At 58.1% G+C, this 20,204-nt stretch overlaps 4 protein-coding genes across 12 annotated transcripts; 2 read left to right on the top strand and 2 right to left on the bottom strand.

Moving 5' to 3' along the window:
- The first annotated feature begins 202 nt into the window (after window positions 1-202).
- On the top strand, window positions 203-8,370 carry IMPDH2 (inosine monophosphate dehydrogenase 2). 2 transcript variants are annotated; one of them, XM_003409670.4, is made up of 14 exons: window positions 203-374; window positions 824-872; window positions 1,087-1,188; window positions 1,304-1,378; window positions 1,717-1,923; window positions 2,421-2,508; window positions 2,586-2,785; window positions 2,870-2,960; window positions 3,047-3,142; window positions 4,134-4,277; window positions 4,363-4,507; window positions 4,592-4,735; window positions 4,816-4,899; window positions 4,989-8,370. In XM_003409670.4, exons 1-14 carry the CDS (start codon window positions 277-279, stop codon window positions 5,008-5,010), a joined length of 1,545 nt encoding a protein of 514 aa, XP_003409718.1. In that variant the 5' UTR covers window positions 203-276; the 3' UTR covers window positions 5,011-8,370. The 2 variants fall into 2 exon arrangements, with proteins under 2 accessions (XP_003409718.1, XP_064130630.1); XM_064274560.1 differs by having other exon boundaries at window positions 225-414.
- NDUFAF3 (NADH:ubiquinone oxidoreductase complex assembly factor 3) lies at window positions 5,515-6,760 on the bottom strand. The gene is made up of 5 exons (XM_003409672.4): window positions 6,643-6,760; window positions 6,264-6,456; window positions 6,038-6,104; window positions 5,830-5,930; window positions 5,515-5,751 (listed from the first exon to the last, which is right to left on the bottom strand). The coding sequence occupies exons 1-5, from the start codon at window positions 6,717-6,719 to the stop codon at window positions 5,632-5,634; spliced, it is 558 nt and encodes a 185-aa protein (XP_003409720.1). The 5' UTR covers window positions 6,720-6,760; the 3' UTR covers window positions 5,515-5,631.
- A 1,215-nt stretch (window positions 8,371-9,585) lies between the features above and the next one.
- Window positions 9,586-14,700, top strand: DALRD3 (DALR anticodon binding domain containing 3). 5 transcript variants are annotated; one of them, XM_003409673.4, is made up of 12 exons: window positions 9,586-9,750; window positions 9,831-10,126; window positions 10,273-10,529; window positions 10,615-10,694; window positions 10,776-10,904; window positions 11,287-11,357; window positions 11,467-11,528; window positions 11,635-11,717; window positions 11,807-11,989; window positions 12,065-12,178; window positions 12,281-12,349; window positions 12,444-14,700. In XM_003409673.4, exons 1-12 carry the CDS (start codon window positions 9,586-9,588, stop codon window positions 12,561-12,563), a joined length of 1,629 nt encoding a protein of 542 aa, XP_003409721.2. In that variant the 3' UTR covers window positions 12,564-14,700. The 5 variants fall into 5 exon arrangements, with proteins under 5 accessions (XP_003409721.2, XP_064130629.1, XP_064130628.1 ...); XM_064274559.1 differs by having other exon boundaries at window positions 11,807-12,178; XM_064274558.1 differs by having other exon boundaries at window positions 12,065-12,349.
- Window positions 12,206-20,064, bottom strand: WDR6 (WD repeat domain 6). 4 transcript variants are annotated; one of them, XM_064274552.1, is made up of 8 exons: window positions 19,813-20,064; window positions 19,511-19,597; window positions 15,047-16,510; window positions 14,038-14,863; window positions 13,851-13,934; window positions 13,647-13,763; window positions 13,441-13,559; window positions 12,206-13,341 (listed from the first exon to the last, which is right to left on the bottom strand). In XM_064274552.1, exons 1-8 carry the CDS (start codon window positions 19,910-19,912, stop codon window positions 12,878-12,880), a joined length of 3,261 nt encoding a protein of 1,086 aa, XP_064130622.1. In that variant the 5' UTR covers window positions 19,913-20,064; the 3' UTR covers window positions 12,206-12,877. The 4 variants fall into 4 exon arrangements, with proteins under 4 accessions (XP_064130622.1, XP_064130623.1, XP_064130621.1 ...); XM_064274553.1 differs by having other exon boundaries at window positions 14,038-16,510; window positions 19,813-19,975; XM_064274551.1 differs by lacking the exons at window positions 19,511-19,597; window positions 19,813-20,064 and adding exons at window positions 18,408-18,502; window positions 19,138-19,435 and having other exon boundaries at window positions 14,038-16,510.
- Window positions 20,065-20,204: the final 140 nt, after the last annotated feature.

A 20,204-nucleotide genomic window follows, 5' to 3' on the forward strand; every position in this document is an offset into this window, starting at 1 on the left:
AGGCTTGAACAGGCTAGGCAGTCCTGGGAGCCGTATGTAAGTCCGGCCCAGTCCTCTGAATCTTGGCGAGCTGTCGGGTTGTGCGCATGCGCCCGCTTCCCCAGCCCTGCCCCCGTCGCCGGGACGCCGCTCGCCCCGCCCGCTCGCCGTGCGCCCTGACGTAAACAACGCGTCGGCGCCTTGACGCTGTCAGCGGGTTTATATCGGCGCGGTCCGGGCGCCTGCGGCCTCTGCGGCGCGGTCCTCGGAGACACGCGGCTGCGTTCTGTGCTGGTCATGGCCGACTACCTGATTAGCGGGGGCACCTCCTACGTGCCAGACGACGGGCTCACAGCTCAGCAGCTCTTCAACTGCGGGGATGGCCTCACCTACAAGTGCGGGCCTCTCGGGCTTACCCGCGCGAAGAGAGGGGCGGTGCGCTGGGCAGGGAGGCTAAATGGGGGCTTCATGGTGCCCTTCTGAGCGCGGGCGTGGGGCGGGGTTCAGGTTCCGGGGGTTCCACATTCATATCATTGGCTCTGCCAGATCTGGAGCAGGATGGAGGTGAGACGTGGGGGAGGCATCCTAACAGTGCCTAGGTTTCATGACAGAAACTTCGTTTTCTGGGCACATGGAGTTGTCAGGGTGCCAGTAGCACCGATGGCAGATTGGTAGCAGAAGAGGACTCCTTTCCTCATTCGATCCTTGTGCTGTGTCTTGCCTGTGACATATGCTCCCTTAATGTCACTCCCTGCCCACATTCCTTATGGAGTGACTTATGGGGATGGATTCTCAGGCTGCCCTAAGCCTGAACCCTTCTCCTAATCTCTCTCCCTCCCTACAGTGACTTTCTCATTCTTCCTGGGTACATTGACTTCACTGCAGACCAGGTGGTGAGTATGGCCGGGAATTGGGGCCTGGGCACCGAGCTGGAGTGAGATGCTGCTGCCCCCCTGCTCTCTGTGCTACCTCTCCAGATTGGATCTGGGAGTGGATTCTATGGAATGGTCTTGTTGCATTCCGTGCAGGTCATGTAGGGTTACTTGTTTTATGGGGTCCCTGGTACCATGAGGTGCTTTCTCACTCTAGTGGGCCTTACCTTCTCAGGACTTGACCTCTGCGCTGACCAAGACTATTACTCTGAAGACTCCACTGGTTTCCTCCCCCATGGACACAGTCACCGAGGCTGGGATGGCCATAGCTATGGCGGTAAGCCCCACTGCGGTGCTTGGACAAAAGCAGGGATCCCATCTTTTCCCAAGAGCATACATTTATATTTCTCATTATTTGTCACTTATTCTCCTTTTGTCTGTTCTTCCTGCAGCTTACTGGCGGAATTGGTTTCATCCACCACAACTGTACACCTGAGTTCCAGGCCAACGAAGTTAGGAAAGTAAAGGTCAGAAAGACAGACATGCTGGCCAGGAGCTCCTGGGAAATGCACTGAGTTGGGGTGGGGGGATTGCTCTGCTCCCGATTTAGAATCCTTCCTTCCCATTTGTGGTGTTCACTGCCTGGGTAAAAGAGCCTAAACCCAGTATCTTCAGGCAGCGGAAGAGGACAGTACCTCCAGTGCACCCACGTTTCGTATGTCTCATTTCTGGGAAGGATTTAAAGTGTTGGTGTGATCTGGTCGTGTGACATGCCCAAGAGGGAGTTGGGCAGAGACTTCAGGCTTCAAACCCAGGGCCTGAAGAAAGCGGTTAAGAAATGCCCTTTTTCTACTATTCTTTCCAGAAATATGAACAAGGATTTATCACGGACCCTGTGGTCCTCAGCCCCAAGGATCGTGTGCGGGATGTGTTTGAGGCCAAGGCGCGGCATGGCTTCTGTGGTATCCCCATCACAGACACTGGCCGAATGGGGAGCCGCTTGGTGGGCATCATCTCCTCGCGGGACATTGATTTTCTCAAGGAGGAGGAGCACGACCGTTGTTTGGAAGAGGTGGGTGCCACTGGCAGAGCGTAACCAAGTTCTGGCAGCCCAAGCCAAAGACCAGGAGGGTGAGTGTCTTCTATTGGCTGAATGACATCTTTGTAGGCGTCTGCTGTCCAGGAAGGATGGATGCCCAGCCAAGTTTCTGAACCTTCATGGGGTTCTCGTATTGCCCTTCCACTAAGAGGTTCTCCAACTGCCCATATGCTTGCTGGCACACGTGCTGTGTTGTTTGCTTCTCCAGGGTGGGCAGCAGCGTCAGTCTTTTTCTGATCTATTATTGTTATTCATTTGTCACCTTTCTTTATCCACAGTGTAACAGGCACTAACTTATCCTTTTTCCTCAGTTCTCAATGCCAGTAGACATTGGGACTGTTGGATTCCCTTGAGGAGGGTAGTTTGGATGAACCTGTTAGTCTCTGGAACCACACCCCTGGATTAGTGTAGTGTCTGGATAGGTCTGGTCTCTTCATCTGCCCCTTTCTCACGGCTTCCTTCCCTCCCAGATCATGACAAAACGGGAAGACTTGGTGGTGGCCCCTGCAGGCATCACATTAAAAGAAGCAAATGAAATTCTGCAGCGAAGCAAGAAGGGTGAGTGAGTCCTAGTGATAGGAAGGAGCCTGGAACCAAAGCCCAGGGCCCTGGCTCATGTCCCGCCCCGCCCCCAGGAAAGTTGCCCATTGTAAATGAAGACGACGAGCTGGTGGCCATCATTGCCCGGACAGACCTGAAGAAGAACCGCGATTATCCGTTGGCCTCTAAAGATGCTAAGAAGCAGCTGTTGTGTGGAGCGGCCATTGGCACACATGAAGATGACAAGTACCGGTTGGACTTGCTGGCCCAGGCTGGTGTGGATGTTGTGGTTCTGGTGAGCTGCTGCACGGGTGGGGTGTTGGGATAGCAGGGGCAGCTGCCATGCAGCAGTCTCACTGGGACTTCCTCCCTGTCTCAGGACTCTTCCCAGGGAAATTCCATCTTCCAGATCAACATGATCAAGTACATCAAAGAGAAATACCCCAGTCTACAGGTCATTGGAGGCAATGGTGAGGCAAGACTGAGGGCTGAAGGCCATGGGGGAGCTGGGCTCCCACCTGGACTTTTGCATCAGCCTTTCCCTCTCTCCCTGCAGTGGTGACTGCTGCTCAGGCCAAGAACCTCATTGATGCAGGTGTGGATGCCTTGCGGGTGGGCATGGGCAGTGGCTCCATCTGCATCACCCAGGAAGGTAAGATGCTTCGCCAGGGCCCTAAGAAACTCTAGCTTCAGCAAGGGCCCTTACCCGACCTGTCCTGGGGCCAAGTGCTCTTACTGGAACTGTACCATGAGTCTCCCAATACAGGCAGGTCTGGGGGCCAAATAGGCCCCTTGGATGGGTGACATGCTGGAAGTAAGATGAGCTCTCGTCATCCCTCACCTTCCACCCCCTGCCTAGCCTGGCCTCTTTGCTCCTGCTCTGCGCCCTCTCTAAACTCTGGTCTGTTTGTTTTTAGTGGCTCCCAAGATCCCTCCAGACATAAAGTCCCACAGTCCCAAATGCCCTTCTACTGTCACGGGCTGCTATAGTAAGTCCGGCCCGGCTCACTGGCCCGGCCCAGCTGCCCACTGCCCGGCTGCTTGGTTGACTGTAGCTGTAGCTCCCAGGGTTTGTGGTGCTGCTGGGTGGGCAGACTGATGGACAGACCATGGTTTTTGGGGCTGCTCCAGAACACAGTCCTCTCTTAGGATACTCACAGGGCAGGACCCTCTTCCCAGGGAGACCTTCCTCTGCTCACATCCTCTGTAGTAGGCATGGCTCAAGTACCAACTCTGGAGCTCGCTCACCCTTCCATATGACCACTGCTCTGATCTTGCCTGAGCTGCCTACCACACAGGGAAGAGGGGCTGGGCCTGCCAATGCCTCTGGGTACTAACTGCACGGTGACCTTTGCCCCACCTGATACCAGCTGGGTGGTGCTTTCCAGCTGCTAAGACTGCATGTGCCTGAGGCTGCCCTGGGCCCTGCACGTGCACACACACAGGTGTGTGGAGGCTGGCACAGCTGTTTGTCCTGTGTAAGACAGATGGGACAGCCGTCAACCCAGACATACCTCTTCCTCAGCACAGCTGCGGTTCTGGTGCAGGTGTAGCTGAGGGCTCCTGAGTGCTAAGTGTGTTCATTGGGCCCCTTGCCTGTCCCCACTAACTCTGCCCGCCCATCTGTCACTTCATCTCAACAGTGCTGGCCTGTGGACGGCCCCAGGCAACAGCTGTGTACAAAGTGTCAGAGTATGCACGGCGCTTTGGGGTCCCAGTCATTGCTGATGGAGGAATACAAAACGTGGGTCATATTGCCAAAGCCTTGGCCCTCGGGGCCTCCACGGGTAAGGCCCAGCACCCATGGAGCCTGGTGGGACTCCTTCCCCAGTGCTGCTCAGGCTGTGCCTCAAGCATTGCCTCTGTCCACAGTCATGATGGGCTCCCTCTTGGCTGCTACTACTGAGGCGCCTGGTGAATACTTTTTCTCTGATGGGATCCGACTGAAGAAATACCGTGGTATGGGTTCTCTTGATGCCATGGACAAGCATCTCAGCAGCCAGAACCGATATTTCAGGTGGGACAGGCAGGCCAATTCATCCCATTCCTGCCAGTACCCTCATCCCTGCTGTGATCATGCCCATGTCCTGGCTTTTTACAGTGAAGCCGACAAAATCAAGGTGGCCCAGGGAGTGTCTGGGGCTGTGCAGGACAAAGGATCCATCCACAAATTTGTCCCCTACCTGATTGCGGGCATCCAACACTCCTCTCAAGACATTGGTGCCAAGAGTTTGACCCAACTCAGGTGAGTTTGGTGAACTAAGGTATGGGTAAACATTGGTCCAGGGCCAGCTAACCACATCTGACTTTGGTCCCTATATTCAGAGCCATGATGTATTCTGGGGAACTCAAATTTGAGAAGAGAACATCCTCAGCTCAGGTAGAAGGTGGTGTCCACAGCCTCCATTCGTAAGTGACAGATACCCCCCACCTTTCCTGTCCTCTGCCATGCCTCCTTCTTTCTGCCCTCACTTCAGAGCTGATCCTTATGTCCGCAGGTATGAAAAGCGACTTTTTTGATCCAGCAACCCCTCCTCGGTTTTTCAATAAAAGCTTGAAAAAAGTGATGCCTGGTTTTTGAGGTCAGCTGGAAGGGTGGGGCTCTGCAGCTGCCACCACCACAGATGCACACGAACACGACTACCTCATTTCCAGGAAGAGCCCTGAGATAAGGGTGCTCCATGGTCCTGGAAGAGTTCGAGGTGTCCCCCCTTGAGGCTGCCCACAGGGCTTCCTGGTAGCCCAAAGCTTGGCCACACGTCACCAGATCAAGACCCATGTACATGTTACCTAATTTGAATCTCTAAAGGACCTTGTGGGGAAAGAAAACATTGAGATCTTTTCTAATCTGCATGTGAACAAATAGGCAAATCAGGCTTGGGAGAGATGCACATACTGCCTCCCTGCCTCTGGAGGGCCAGGAGTCTCACAGAGTCTAGATGAAAAAAAGTGACCCCTTGGCTCTTTCACAGTCCCCACTGATAGCCCACTGAGCCAGCGGTCCCTAGCCAACAACACATCTAGTACAAAACAGGAGAAATGGTTATTAATAGTCTGGCCAACAAGTGTGAAAATATTGGGAGCTTGTACCCCATGGAAAGGGCTAGGGCCTTCCTGGATGACAGGTCAGTTCCTACTGGTTCATTCTGCAGCCTGGGCCAGAGATGGTGTGAGTGCAGTCTGTCCAGGTGGTGGGATGAGAGCAGCTCCTGCCACACGGCCTTCATGACACAGGAAGTTGAAGGTGGCACAGGCATTGGGCTGCAAGAGAATGCAGGTGTCAGCCTGGCTTTGGCTAGGCCTGGGCTTCTGGCAGCTTGCCCAAGTCCTGGTCCTCACCGTGTCCTGCACTTCCACAGCGATGCCCCGTTGTCTTACGGCTTGAAGCACCTCAGGCTGCAGCCGCTCCATTCGGTCTCCTGTGCCCACCACAACAATTTCTAGGGAGGGATAGGCACAGCTAGTCTACAACCTCGTCTGTTTAGATCCTGGGGTAGGGGTGGCCTTCTGGGGCTCAGGACAACGCAGCCCTGCCCTCCCCCCATACCTATCCGGGGCTCCAACATCCAGAAGAGGGAGAAACTCTCTTCAGTGATGTCCTGGTGGGATCCTACCTGTGTGAGGAGGAGGCAGTTTCAATAGGAAAACCAAATTCCTGCAGCTTCCTCCCAGATCCTTCTACACCACTACGGGGCAGCAGAGAAACGCCAAGTCTGCCAGGAACAGAAACAGGCCGGCCTGAGACTCGCGCTCCTCGTAGGGGAAAGACTCACGTTCCACTGCACCACGGAGTGCGGGAGCAGCGCGCAGGGCCCGAGCACGCGGTCTCCGTTAACGGTGAAGCCGCGGCTGCTGTAGCTGTCGATGCACATGGTGTGCGGTGACTCGCGTTGCAGCAGTGAGATGCGCGTCCGCTGGTACAGCTCGTCGTCCGTTGGCGTGAGCCGATACCCACACCGTGGGGCCCTGCAGGAGGGGTACGGTCAGGGGAGCGATACTCCGAATCACCAAAACTGGGAAGAAACAGGGTGTGGGGGCGGGGGTTGGAAGGAACGGGGCCCGGGGTCGGTGGTCATTGGGTGCGGGAAGGCTCGGGGTGCGGGTGCCGGTCTTCGGGGGCGTCAAGGAACGGGGCGCAGGGTTCGGGCTCACCACAGCAGCTCGGTGGGCGGACAGCGCAGGGCGGGACGCGCCCGGTACAAGCCCCGAAGGGCAAAGGCGGCAGCCATGACGAACCGGAGCCTAGAGGAGCTGGCGTCGGTTTGGCGAGGCTGTGACGCAGCCCGACACAACGCGGATACAGCGCCCCCTGCGGCCCGGCCGGCACAGCGCAGTTCGGCCGGCCCAGTCGGGGAAGAGGGAGCCGGCCAGTGCCATCTGTCCCGGGAGGGCGTGTCTCCCGGCGCAGCTCCGGTGTCAGCACCTACCGCCCGCCCCTCCCCGGGCCCCCGCCGGCAGTCCCAGGGGAGCAGGGCACCTGGCGGCGTGGCTGGCCTCACGGCACAGACTGGGCCCCAGCCGCGGCCTGCTGCCTCGGCTCTCAGCCATTACGAAGGACTCCAGGGGCCCAGGGCGGGGCGGCCGCGCACCTGGTCGTGGCCTGCACACCTGGCCAGGGCGTGGAGCCAGCCTTCGAGTCCCTCTAATCCCCAGCTTTGGGGCGTCGGGTTCCAGGGGCGAGGCGGGCGACTCAGGTTTCTCCGCCTCACCACCGAATCACGCCCCTCCTCAACCGTCATCCCCGCGACCGTTGACGGCGCCGCCGCGCGCCGCGGGGGGCGTGGCCGCGCGTGGATTGGCTTCACGGGAGTGCGAGGGGGTGTGGCCGGTGGCTTCACCTTAAAATGGCTCCAAGGCTGCGTCCAGAGCAAGCGGAAGGGGACGCCGCGGAAGGGCTAGTGGTGGCTTATCGATTGGCAGCCATCGGGCCGGACCGGACCAGACGTTGAGCTAGACAGCGGCTGAAGCGTCGCCGTGGCCTCGCCCGTTCTGCTTGCGTCCCGAGAGTTCCCGCCCCCATCTTGAGCCGAGTCAGAAGGCCTGCTGGCGCGAGAGGCGCTGGCGGCCCCGCGGGGTTCGGGCATCTTCGCGCGTCAGCCTGGCCATGGCCTCGGGGGAACGTGGCCGCGTCTCCTACCGGTGTGGCCGGGAGGACGGGCGGGCGGCTAGACATACCGGGGCCTTGCTGTTGGTCGGCCGGAGCCAGTCCACAATGGGCTCCCGGCGGTCCCGCCGCCGCCATGTGGGCTCGTTTGGCCCCTGGCGTTTCGGGCGCTGATAGCGTCACCGGACAAAGGCCCGGACGCGGGGGTGCCCCAAGGCGGGCGCGCGTGGGCTCACTTCCTCCTCAGCCCGGCGGGTGCGCTTCCCTCTTGGCCGGTCTTGAAGCCCTCCCCACCACCGGCCCTGTAGCCCCGGCTGCGTGGGACCCGCAGGACTAATCTTGTCCGGTGGATCTAATCCGGATGGGGACCCGGTCCCAGGGGAGGCCCGCACCCCCCCACCCCCCGGGGTTAGGAATAGGGGATTCTGGTGTGGCACGAAGGCGAGGGACCTGGGGGCAGGAGCTCCCTCCCCCCACGGCGGGACAGCGGGCAACGGAATCCCAAAAGCAGCTGTTGTCTCCAGAGCATTCCAGCTGCGCTTGGATTTCGTTCCCTGCTCTCCTGCCTGAGCAGCGTCTTGGCCCAGATGGGGTGGGCTAGTCGTGACCCCCAGATATACTTTGCCGGGCCGCTCTGGTCTCCCCCCGTCAAGTGCGCCCTCAGGCTGATGGTGACGGGTATAGACGCGGGAGAGCTAGGACTGGTGGTTCTTTCTGGAACCCCGGAGAGCACTGGCGGGGGAGGGCAGGCCCAGGGCCTCTGGGTAGCGCTGCAATGGCGGTGAGTCCCACAGGGCCGCCGCAGCTCGCTAAAGATAGCGCTTCACTTCCTGGGGAAAAACCACCCCAACCGTCTTCATGTGCCCAGAGAAGCTGAAGTCCCCAGCTCCCCTCAGCCCCATAACCCTGCTAGCAGCTGCCCCCGGGATCGGGAGCCTGCAGCATGGAAAGCGCTTTGGAATGACACGATCACTCCCGTTGAGTGGGCACCCAAGAAGCCATCGGGAATGTCGTGTCCGCCCAGTGCTCTTTTGGCGCCTCCCAGCAGGGCTTCGCAGCCCTGGTCCGGAAAGGAGCTTTGCCAGGCTTTTCCTGCCTCTGGGGTCCCCTCGTCTCTGAGCTCTGGGCATAACGACGGCACCAGCGCTCTTTGCTGAGTGGGGCCTCATCTCTATCAAAAAAGAAAGAAAACCGGGGGAGTTGTTACATAGAAATGAAAGCATTTGGGAGCCTTCGTGGTACAAAGGAAAGAGCCTTCCTGCTGGTAGAGCAGAGGGATGCTTCCAGTTGAGGGCTATCTTTTAGCTGGGTCTTCTCAGTGTTATTGTTGCCCCCATAATGGCTCGCTGCCTAAAACAGGAAGCGGGAGGATTACTATTTAAAGTATAGCAGTTTTAAGGAGAAGTATTAAAAGCTGGTAATTCTGGAAACGCCCATAATGATGGTTCAAACCGGCTACATTTCAAGAGGAGAAAATCGGAAATTTTATCTATGGGCATTTATCCGGAATAAAGATTCATAACAAGGAAATGCTTGCAAAAAACCTGAAAGAACACTTTTTTTAATGAGATTTTTCTTAGTAGCTTATGAAGGTGGCTTTAATGTTAGATATGCCAGTGACAACCCATTTGAAACGTTTGACATTTTAATCGAGTAAAATGGGGAAAATGAAACATCTCACAAATACTGAGATGTGAGACCTCGACGAGGAGAACAGGGATCCGGTTTGAGCCCCTACTGATTGGGTCCCAAGGATGCTTCTCCTAATTGCTAATACGAGGCCACGGTGAAGGCACCCTGGGCCCAGGCGGAATTCGGTAAGGAAGGTGGGCCACGCGCAGGGAGCTCTGGGAAGACGGGTCGGAAGCGGCCAGCACAGCCCACTCGGACGCACCTGTCTCTTCTGGTATTGTGCTGGGCCAATCTCCCCTCCCGGAAATTCGGCCTCTTGACACTTCGCTTCCGGTTCCGCTTGCTCCTTTCCGGTCGCCATGGCGACGGGGCGCCTCGGAGTTGGGGAGATGTTGGGGGCTCTTAATGCTGCCCTGGGACCCGGTGGTCCCGTGTGGTTCAAGGAGACGCGCGCCCGCCACCTGCGCGCCCGAGACTTCCTGGCGCCACGGCGCGCACTACAGGCGCGCTTCGGAGACGAGCAGGTGAGCGCAAGTCGGGCGGGGACTTGAGGCCACGGGTAGTGGGGGCTCCGGGACCCGCTCACCCGCTGTTTTACCTGCAGGTGCCAGAGCCCGTGGTCACTGCTGTCGCCGGCCTGCAGGGCCCCGGTGTGGCCCCGGTACTGCGCTGCGCGCCCACCCCCGCCGGCCTGGCGCTCCAGCTGCGGCGGCCCGCTGTCTTCGAGCACGTCCTCGGCTCCGTGGCCGCCTACGCCGCGCCTGCCGCGCCCGCCTCGTCAGGTCCGCGCGTCGTCTTGCACTGCGCGGCGCTGCGCGGCGCCCCCTGCACCCTCCGCCTGAGCCAGCTGCGTGCTGTTCTCGTAGCCGATCATCTAGCGCGAGCTCTGCGCTCTCGCGGGTGAGCCGGGGCGCGGAGCCCAAATGGAGGAGGCAGGATCTCTAGGGGCCTAGAGCGGCGCTGCCTTCGGGGATGGACGCTAGGAGCGGGAAGTAGGGGGAGCTGGGCTGCTTGCGCCGGCTGAGGTGGCCTCCCTTGCTTCACAGAGTGAGTGTGCGCCTGGTGCCCGCTGCGCGGGACCCGCACATGCGGACCTTCCTGCAGCAACTGCGAGTGGAATGGCCCGCTGCCTCGGAGAGTGCCGCGACCGAAGCCCTGAGGAGCCGCGCTCTTGCTGAGCTTACTTCTGCCCAAGATGGGGAGGCCCTGCCCCCTGGCATCCTGGGCAGAGTGTGCCTGAAAGAGCTGGTGGAAGAGCAGGGGCGTTCAGCCGGCTATGACCCCAACCTAGACAGCTGTCTGGGTAGGACCTGGAACGTAGCAGGGCCAGGAAGAAGGCGGGGACTGCTGCACTCCCGGCCAGCCTCAACACTTGTCTGTCTTTGCAGTGACTGAGGATCTTCTCTCCTCCCTGGCTGAGCTGCAGGAGGCTGTGCAGAACTGGCCCGAGGACAGCTCCTCAGGCCTGGTTAGCGACTCTTCTGCCCTGTAGGCCTCTCACAAGCCAGGTGTCCTATGTCCCCAAAGTGACTGTCTTCCTTCCCTGTAGGCTGGGACCCCAAATTCAGGTACAGACAACTGCATTGTTGTGCACGTGGTAAGCTGCGAGGAGGAGTTCCAGCAGCAGAAGTTAGACCTGCTTTGGCACAAGTTGGATGACCAGGCTCCTCTCAGACAGGTAGGTCAGTAATGGTGGAGCTCACCATCCAGCTTCAAAGGGCCCTTGAAAGCTCAAGGAGCCTGAGAGCCAGTGGGTCCAGAAGATGACACTTGATCTGGAGGGAAACACTGGATTTGGTGAATAGCATGCATGTTTAGCAGGTAGAGAGGCACAGGAGGTGGTGGGATCTGGAGGCACATCCCAGAGAACCTTGAATAGGTTGAGGAGTCTGGACTGTGTCCTAAGGGGCTGGACTTGAGATTTGATTGGAGGTATTAAGCCAGGTAGTGACAGGCTGGGGAGGTCCTGGTGGAGCAGAGCACCAGATTTGGGTCCCTTGAGGGACTTATTGCTGGAGGATAGTGCCAGCTAGGCTGAACCTCTGCCATCTTCCTGACAGAAGCACTTGGTCTGTGGCCCAGTGAAAGTAGCTGGTGGACCTGGTACCCTGACTGCCCCCAAGTACTACGAGTGAGTGACGCCGGAAGGAAAGCCACGCTGAACCAGGATAGCTGAGGTGCGGGAAGGCGGGTGGGTCTTCACTGGGACCCTACCCACTGTCTCTCTTTTCAAAATACAGGCTCCGGCTTGCCCAGGTATGCAAGGCTTCAGCAGTCAAGCATGGCGGGGATTTGGCACAAGGTGCGCCTGGGAGACTCTGGCTGTGTTCTGGGATAGGAACAAGTCATTTGTACCCCGTCCCTTGTTCCCTACCTGCAGAGTGACTGACTGAGCTCTGCTCCCTCAGACCCAGCCTGGACAGAGATCTTCGGGATTCTCTCTGTGGCTACCATCAAATTTGAGATGCTCAGCACAGCCCCACAGAGTCAGGTGAGCCTGGGTGCCCCATGGGGCCAGAGCTGGGGGGACAGGGTATGGCGGCTACCCTCCTTCTCTGCAGCAGTGCCTCTGTCCTCCAGCTCCTCCTGACCCTGGCCGACAACAGTGTTTCCACAAAGGGCACCAAGAGTGGCACCTTTGTCATGTATAATTGTGCCCGCCTTGCCACACTCTTTGAGAGTTACAAGCACAGCATGGAACAAGGTCTGTACCCCACATTTCCACCTGTGAGTAGCCTGGACTTCTCACTGCTACATGATGAGGTGAGTGCCCCACCTGGAGAGTCGGCACAAGCAGGAGGCTTGGCCTTTCCCTCCCAGCACCCTTCTCTCCCACAGGGTGAATGGCTGCTGCTCTTCAACAGTATCCTCCCCTTCCCTGACCTGCTGAGCCAGACAGCAGCTCTGGCTTACACAGCCCCGGGGCTCCACATCACTGCACGCACGGAGATGGTGAGGTGGAAACCAGGAGAGACACTATACACTCTATTCTTTATTCTGGGCTGGGGCACAAGAGTGCTGAGGGACAGGCCAGTGACTTGTTTCTGTCACCAGGTGTGCAAATTCCTGGTGCAGCTCAGCATGGATTTCAGCTCGTACTACAACCGTATACACATCCTAGGGGTAAGCACACAGCAAAAGGGGGTGCATGGGAGGCACAGGAGGGGTGAAGGCAGGGGCAGCAGAGGATGAGAGCAGCAGGCCTCTTCTCCTCCAGGAGCCCCGACCGCACCTCTTTGGTCAGATGTTTGCTCGCCTGCAGCTTCTGCGGGCCGTGCGTGCAGTGCTGCACGCTGGCCTGGCCATGCTGGGCCTCCCTCCACTGAACCACATCTGAAGCAACAAGGCCCTAATGTCACAAAGTCATCGACTGGGGGAAAAAAAAACAGCCCCACAGATTTTGTTAGGGGCCTGGATGCAAAATAAAATTGTTCTGTTGTAAAGCTGTGTCCTACTGTGGAGTGTGGGGGTGGGTGCGTCCTCGGTCTGGCAGGTAGCACTTTCCTCACCCCAGCTCCTGTTCTGAAGTCAGGAGCTCGAAGCTGCCTCTGCCTCCTCTCAAGGCACGCTGGGCACGGGCATGCTCACTCACTGTTCCACTCTGTCTGCGAGCAGGCTCCACGCCCAGCATGCCTGCCACCACGAGACATCTCAGTCATACCAGTTGTAAACCTCAAGTCCCTGGCCCCCAAGAGCACAGCGGTGGCCAAACTCAGGGCTCACAGGCCAACAGTCCATGTCAGCCACATCCGGTACATGGTACACAGCACTGTTCATGAAGGTGGGCTCACCGTGCCCCAAACGCCAGAAGGTCAACCGCTGGTCGATGGAGGCTGAGACCATGAGGTTTGGGCTCAGAATCTTGAGACCTGTCACATGCGCAGCATGTGCACAAGGAACAGAGTATTCCTCTAGCACACGCAGCTGAGGTCTCAGCTCAGCCTCCCCAGCAGCCTCTTCCAGCTCTGGCACCTCCACGGCAAGCACAAAGACATGGAGAGAGCCATCTTCACTGCCACTGGCCACAAGATGGTGGCCCTCACACGTGGGCAAGGTGTGCAGGCTGTTGATACCGCAGCTGTGGGCCTGGAGAGTGAGGCAGGGTGTCCCCAGCTCTGGGGGAAGAAAATGCTTTTCACGACTCAGCCTGCTACATGGGTGAAGGTAAAGGGGTAAGGTGGAGAAGGGCAGTGCAGTGCACACCAGCTACTCACGGGAGGGAAGCCCAGGCTCTGCTGGTGGCTCTAGGGCAGTGGAACCATGGTCTAGCACGGTGGTGAGGTCCCAGAAGGCCAGGCTGCCATCGGTGGCTGCACTGCACAGAAGCAGCCTCCTAGGAGCCAAGAAAGGGCAGCCAGGTTAATGAGGGGGATGGAGGACAAGAGCCCCGCTCCCAGGACCCTCACCCAGCCCCGCTCACCGCCGCCGGTTGGGTGTCTCATGTGTGAAGGAGTGAACCTTGAGTACACACCGCTTGTGGTGGAAGGTTTCGGCAAGCAGCTGAAGCCGCCGCCCTGAGTCCTGTAAGACAAAGAGCCTGGGGAGGCAGGGGGCAGCCCAGCTTAGAACTCAATCTGGACAACCTCGTCCCTCTTCCCCCAGCCCCTGGGCCCTATGCTCTCACCTCACTGCCCCATCACTACAGGCTGCAGCCACAAGGGGGCCAGGGCCAGGCCGGTCAGGCTCACACACAGCCAGGGACATGTACCTGCAGCAACAACACACAGCCATCAGGTAGGGCCTTTGAGCCTAGGGGCAGCTGCATGGCATGGGGCTTGCCCTGCATGACCCCACCCTACGCTCCACGCCACCTGGTCTCTGGGTCCACCTTGACCATCTGGTGCCGATTGCGCTGCCGATCCCAGTACTCATCTAGCCGATGCGATGAGAGGTGCATGATGTGGCACGCAAGGCGGCTTGGGGTGCCAGGGTCTGGTGTGACCATGATGCTGAAACACTGCATCTCAGCCCGGCCCCCGGCAGACACCACATAGGCAGTCAGGCCTGGCCGAGAATCCTGAGGGCCACCTGGGGTGCCGGGGCCCCACACGGCCACCGCACGCACCGACGAGATATGGTTGCCAACTGCTGTGAGCGCGTGGGCCGCACCCGTGGCCGTGGGGAGTGCCAGCACACAGACGGTAGTGTCTTCACTGCCTGTGATCATGATGTCGATCAGGCCAGGCCCCTTGCTGCCAGGCTCCAGGTGGTCAGGTTGCACAAGGTTGGGCACCTCAAATTCAGGCCCCAGGGTGATGGTGCCCACACGTTTTACACAGGTGATCTCTCGGCCATGCAGACCCTCCCGGAGAATTACATGTGGCCTGGTACAGCCACCCAGGGCCCGATACAGCATGACGTCCCCATCCTTGAGGTAGGCAAAGGCCACAGCAGCCTCGGTATCCGAGAAGGCCCAGGAGCGGTGTCCTCCACCACAGCTGATGATGTGCAGCTTCTCGTGTGACCGGGGGCTCCATACCACAAACTCATTGGCATGGAAACCCAGGATAACCATGCTCCCATCGGCCACCATGCGGAGCCCAGCCAGCCAGTTCATGCCTCGACAGGACTTCTGCCGTAGGACTGGCTGGAGCTGGCCGCCTCGCACAAAGAGCTGGTAGTAGGCGCCGTCACGCCCTGTGGTATACACGTAACCACCATGACAGGTGACAGAGGTCACGCCCTGTTTCCCATGCAGGGAAGGGAGTGTGGACACAGGGCCCAACTCAGCCGAGGTGCTCCCTCCCCCACCACTGCAACCACTCACGCCAAGTCCCCCAGCCCCAGCCTTGCCTCCAACCCCAGGGGCCTTGAGCAGACCTGGTCTGGAAGGGAACAGCAGCACGGAGCCCCGGCGATCCCCGAATACCAGGAAGTCTCCTGGGGGCAGGAAGGCACTGCACGTGTGCCACCTCTGCTTGCTTGGGGGAAGCAGGTAGCGACAACGTTCCTTGACAAAGATGGCCTTGCCAGAGGGTGCAGCTGAGATCTCCAGACAAGTGACCACTCCACTAGGGCCCGATGCCAGCAACAGGAGCTCCTCATAGCCACGCAGGGCCCAACTCAGGCTGTGCACCTTCCCCTGGAACAGGGTCAGGTCCACGGCAGCAGTTGGAGTGTTGATGGGGACAACCTTGACACGACCCTCCCCGTTGGCCATAGCACACAGCCCGAAGCCCTCAGGTCCAGGAGCTGCTTCCAGGAGGCAATAGGACTGGAAGCGCTTGTCCTCCAGGAGCTGCTCCCAGCACTTGACCTCGAGATCATAGAGGTACAGAGACCCTTTGTCAGTCACTGCCAATACTCGCCAAGAGCCAGCCAGTGTTACGGCCTTGAGGGTGCCTGTCCTGCTACGGGACTTAAAACAGAGAGCTGAAACCCCCGAGCCTGGGTACCCACGGCCTACCAGGTGCCACAGCCGGATACCTGAGTCATCACCCCCGGTGATGACCCAGGCCTGCTGCTCGTGGGCAGCTAAGGCCCGGATCCCACGGCCCTGATGGCCCCGAAAGGCCTGGAGGATCTCACCTTCGTGGCTCCAAACCAGGCAAACGCAGTCTTCTCCTGCACTGATAAGGTAATTCTCCAGGAGCTTGACCTGCCACACACGGGCACTGTGCCCAAAACAGTGCCCAATATTTTGCACTCGACCCCCAGGCACCCGGAGGTCGCCCACCTTCCAGATGCGGACACTTCGGTCTTCTGAAGCTGTGGCCAGCAAGCCCTTGCTTTCCAGGTACGACATGCTGAAGATGACACCCACATGCCCACTGACCCGCCGGTCAGGTGCCACAGGCTCGATTTCTGACATGGTTGCTGGGTACCAGACCAGGAGCTCGTTGGAAATGGCACCCGCCACCATGGTCAGCTCCTTCCAAGTGTTTCCAATCAGGCAGGCTGAGGAGAGGGTACACCTATCTGTGCAGGGCACCTCCTGCAGGGTACGTCCTACCATGGGGTCGTAGAGCACCACTGAGTTGTGGCCCAGAGCTACGGCCACATTCTCCTCCAACCAGCATGTATCCCAGATCCAGTCGGACATGCTCCACAGGCCAGAGCGCCAGACCTCCCGGAAGCGGCCCTGCCCCCAGCTAACTTTCACAACTCGGAGCCCCTTGCTCCCAAACACAGCCACTGTGGCCTGTGACTCCAAGTCTCCATCGGGCTCTGACCGCACCCGGAACCCATGGATAAGATAGTGGCCAAGCAGGTTCTGTACTCGCTTCATCATCCGCAGATGCCCACCAAAGTCCAAGCTGTATACCAGGACGTCCGGACCCTCACCTAGACAGAGGCAAAGAGCCGCATCAGAACCTCCCACCTAATGCTGGTGACCTGTGGGGAAGGGACCTATCAACATGTAACCTGTTAATGTGTTAGGACACGTGATCTCACAGGCGTGAACCTCGAGAAATCCTTGGTCTCAGTTTCAGCCAGATTTTCAGTGCTGGCTTTCTGCTCCCTTTGTCAGAGGCTCCAGTTCAATTCAACTGTGAATTCCTTAAACTCTTAGCCTCCTCTTTATCTACCTCCTCTCATGCTTCAGACTGCAACCCCCTCAGCTTTAGTCCCCAGGTGGCCCCATCTACCTCTCCATTCATCCTCCTTCCTCCTCTCTCCTCCACTGGGAGGAAGGTTGTCCTGCTAAGACAACCTTTCCACCCTCAGGTCAATGGCCACACCCCTCCTGATTTTCAGAAGCCTCTCCCTATATCTGAGAAGGGGTGCGTATGTTCAATATCAATGGGAAGACCAAGGAGAGACAGCCCACACTTTGGTCTTGGCAGAGGCTTGGGCTTGAGTCCTGGCCCTGCCATTGGCCCACTGTGTGAGCCCCCCTTCTGGGGTATGGCAGCCTTGGCTCTGAGAGCCCGAGAGCAGCAACAACAGAAAGGGATATCAGGAGGAAGGGAGGAGGTAAGAGACATCCAGGGCTGAGACCGAGTCTGGCACATGGCAGAAACACAACAAATATAGGCTACAGAAACGTCATTTATTGCTTCCTGACATGCGCGCTCCTTGCTTTGCTCCTTAGCCTTTCCCGGATGCATCTGCTCCAAGTACTAGTGTTCCCACAGGCTTTACTCATGCACAGACTTTCTGGACAGCCTCATCCTCAACCCAAATAGCTCTAAAACCGAGCACCCAGCTGCCTCCTGGTTTTCCTGCAGGCACCTGCCACTCCACTGACATCCACCCCAAATTCTCTCAGTGCTCCTCATCCCAGTGCCCATCAAACCCTCTGCCCATCCTCCAGTCAGAAACCTGGAAGCCCCCTGCTTGCTCCTCTCTCAACCTCTCACTTCTTATCTGTCTCCAAGTCCTGTGGATTTCCCTTTCTAAAGAGTTCACAAACCCTCGCCACCATAGCAAGGTTGGTGCTTTTACCTGAGAGACCAGCAACAGCCCCTCACACCACTGCTGACCGGCAATCTCCATCTTTTAACAGTCAACAAACATTTACTCAGCGTTGATAATAAGCCCAACGCTGAACTAGATGCTGTCAGTGAACAAGCACAGACCCTGCCCTTTTGGATTAGGCAGACACTAAACAGTAAAACTGCTCAACTACACCATTACAATTCTGGCAAATTCCAGGAAGAAACCCTACAAGTTGCCGTAAAAATATAAAATGGGAAGGTCTAAAACAGTGTTCTCACAGGGGTTGACTTTGCCCCCCAGGAGACATCTGGCAATGTTTGGAGACAGTTTTGGTTGTCACGACTTGTGGGGGGGGGTGCTGCGGGCATCTACTGGGTAGAGCAAGGGATACTGCCATGAACAAGACAGCCCCTTACAAAAGGAATTACCTGGTCTAAAATGTCAGCAGTGCAGAGGTTGAGAAAGCAGCCCTGGTCTAATTTAACCAGACTGGGTGAGTGCAGGGGAGGTCACCTCGATGAGCAACATGTAGGCTGAGGATTCAAAGATGAGCAGAGATCAGCCAGAGGAAGAACAGACAGGAAAGAAACTTTCTTGGCAAGGAATAGCAGGTGTGAAGCCCTAAAGTAGGCAAGAGCTTGAGGTAGTGGGTCAGAAAATGAAAGATTTAAGAAGGTCAGAGAAAATATTACTGAGGACCTAAAGGAGACATAGTGGCATGGCCTCAGGTAATGTCAGTAAAGGCAGAGAAACAGACAGGTGCCATTTAAATGATGTCAAAATCAACTAGACTTGGTACCTAACAGGCCTGGGGAGTCAAGCAGATTCTCAGGCTTGGGCATCTGAGTGACTGGTGCTTTCCCTGCTGAGCTGAGCCATCAGGCAGATGGACCACTGAGGGTAGATGGGATATTTCAGTTTGTAGGCACCTGTGCACCTGGGCAGGGGACTCTGGAGAGAACAGGGCTGAGGATTCATATTATATTGAAGCACACATGGAATTAAAAATTGTAGCTATATAAAAGCCACTTTCGAAGTCACAGGAATGGGTGAATTCACTTGATGGGGAGCCTTCTAACATGCATTTTCCACCAACTCATTTTCTTGCTTAAAACCCTTCCGCTGGGCCACCTCACCGCCCTTAAGAATAAAGTCAGATCAAGCCCTAAGCAAATCTGACCCCAGCTCACTTCTCCAGCCTCCTCTCCTCCCAGGCCTCACCCCTGCTCTAGCCTCAGAGGAATTTCTTCCTTCCTGAAAAGTAACCAACTCTTCTGGCCTCACTGCCTTTGGCATGCTTAACCTCTGCCAGGAACTCATCCCTCCCCTTCTCCTAGTTCATTCTGTGGTTCTTTGGGTTTCTACTTAACTGTCCCCAAATCCTGGAGCCTTCGTAGTTTAGCTCGAGAGGCTCCCAGAGCCCCCAACCAAGATCAAAACTGGGCATCCGCTACTGCCCCCCACACACTCCCTTGCCTGCCTAAGACTGGCAGCAGCTCACTCAAGGCCCTTTTAAAACAAAGAAGCACCTCATCGCCATTGTCAGTCAGTAGCTTCATGTCAGATCTCATCGTTCCGCAGGTCTCTGCCGCCTCCGGTCCCAGGCCCCTGGGCCAGTCACCGGAGCCTGTGCTTCCCCACCTGGCCCTCCTCGGAGGGGAATCGACACTGGCTTGCCCGGACCCCAACCATATCAGGAGGGGCCTCATAGCCCGCTTTCCGGGACACTGTCCTACTTGGAAAGGTCTCATCCCCAATTTCCCGCGACCTCAGAGTAATTTCATTCCCATCTTCCCTGGAAAAGCCACAACCCCGCCCCCAGCCATACCCGGCCACGCCCCCTGGGGGCTCACCCCCCCAACCCCCGCTCCGCCTCCTCAGGAGAGGCCAAACCCCACTCACCTCCTCGAAGAAGCCACGGACCCCTCCCCCGAAACGGCCCCGTTATCCCGCACTTTCCCGCGGCCGCGCCTGCCTTGTCCTGGTCGGCTGCAGTTTACGAAGGGCTGCAGTAGCCTCATCAGTATTTGTCTCCCAGGCCCATCCTCGTTCCCGTCGTCTCCTGGGGTCCCTTCCCGCCTCCGATCGGACCTCGTCCGCAGCCCACCCTCCTCCTCGGGGCATCCCTTTGTTCCTCGCGGCCCCGTCCCAGGCTGGCGCTCAGTTTCTTAGCTCGCTAGCGCGCGCTTCAAACCAAACCTCACCCGCCAAAAGCCGGTCCCCCACGCACTCCAGACCCGTGACCGGAAGGAGTATGAGCTCCGAGGTGGCCCGCGGCCACACGTAGTCCTCTCGAGCGTCCATGTCGGTCCTCCTCGAACTGCGGCAGCCGCCACCACCACCAAGAAAAGAAGCTACGCTCTCGCGAGAGCGACCCTTCCCCGCGCGGTGCGCCGCCGATCGACTGCGCTTTTGGCTACAGGTAGCAGCGCCTAGGGACGCCCCGGCGCAGCTGATGTCCAATGACGACCCTCCGCCCCACGCGATCCCGCCCACGATTGGCGGGGCCCGCGGAGGGGGCAGCCCCCGCCCCGCCCCTCACGTGACGCTCGCGGAGCACTCGGGGCTGCTGGCGAGCTCCGCCTGACCGCGTCTC

The sequence above is a fragment of the Loxodonta africana genome, chromosome 22 (genome assembly GCF_030014295.1).
Source record: "Loxodonta africana isolate mLoxAfr1 chromosome 22, mLoxAfr1.hap2, whole genome shotgun sequence".
NCBI lineage: Eukaryota > Metazoa > Chordata > Mammalia > Proboscidea > Elephantidae > Loxodonta > Loxodonta africana.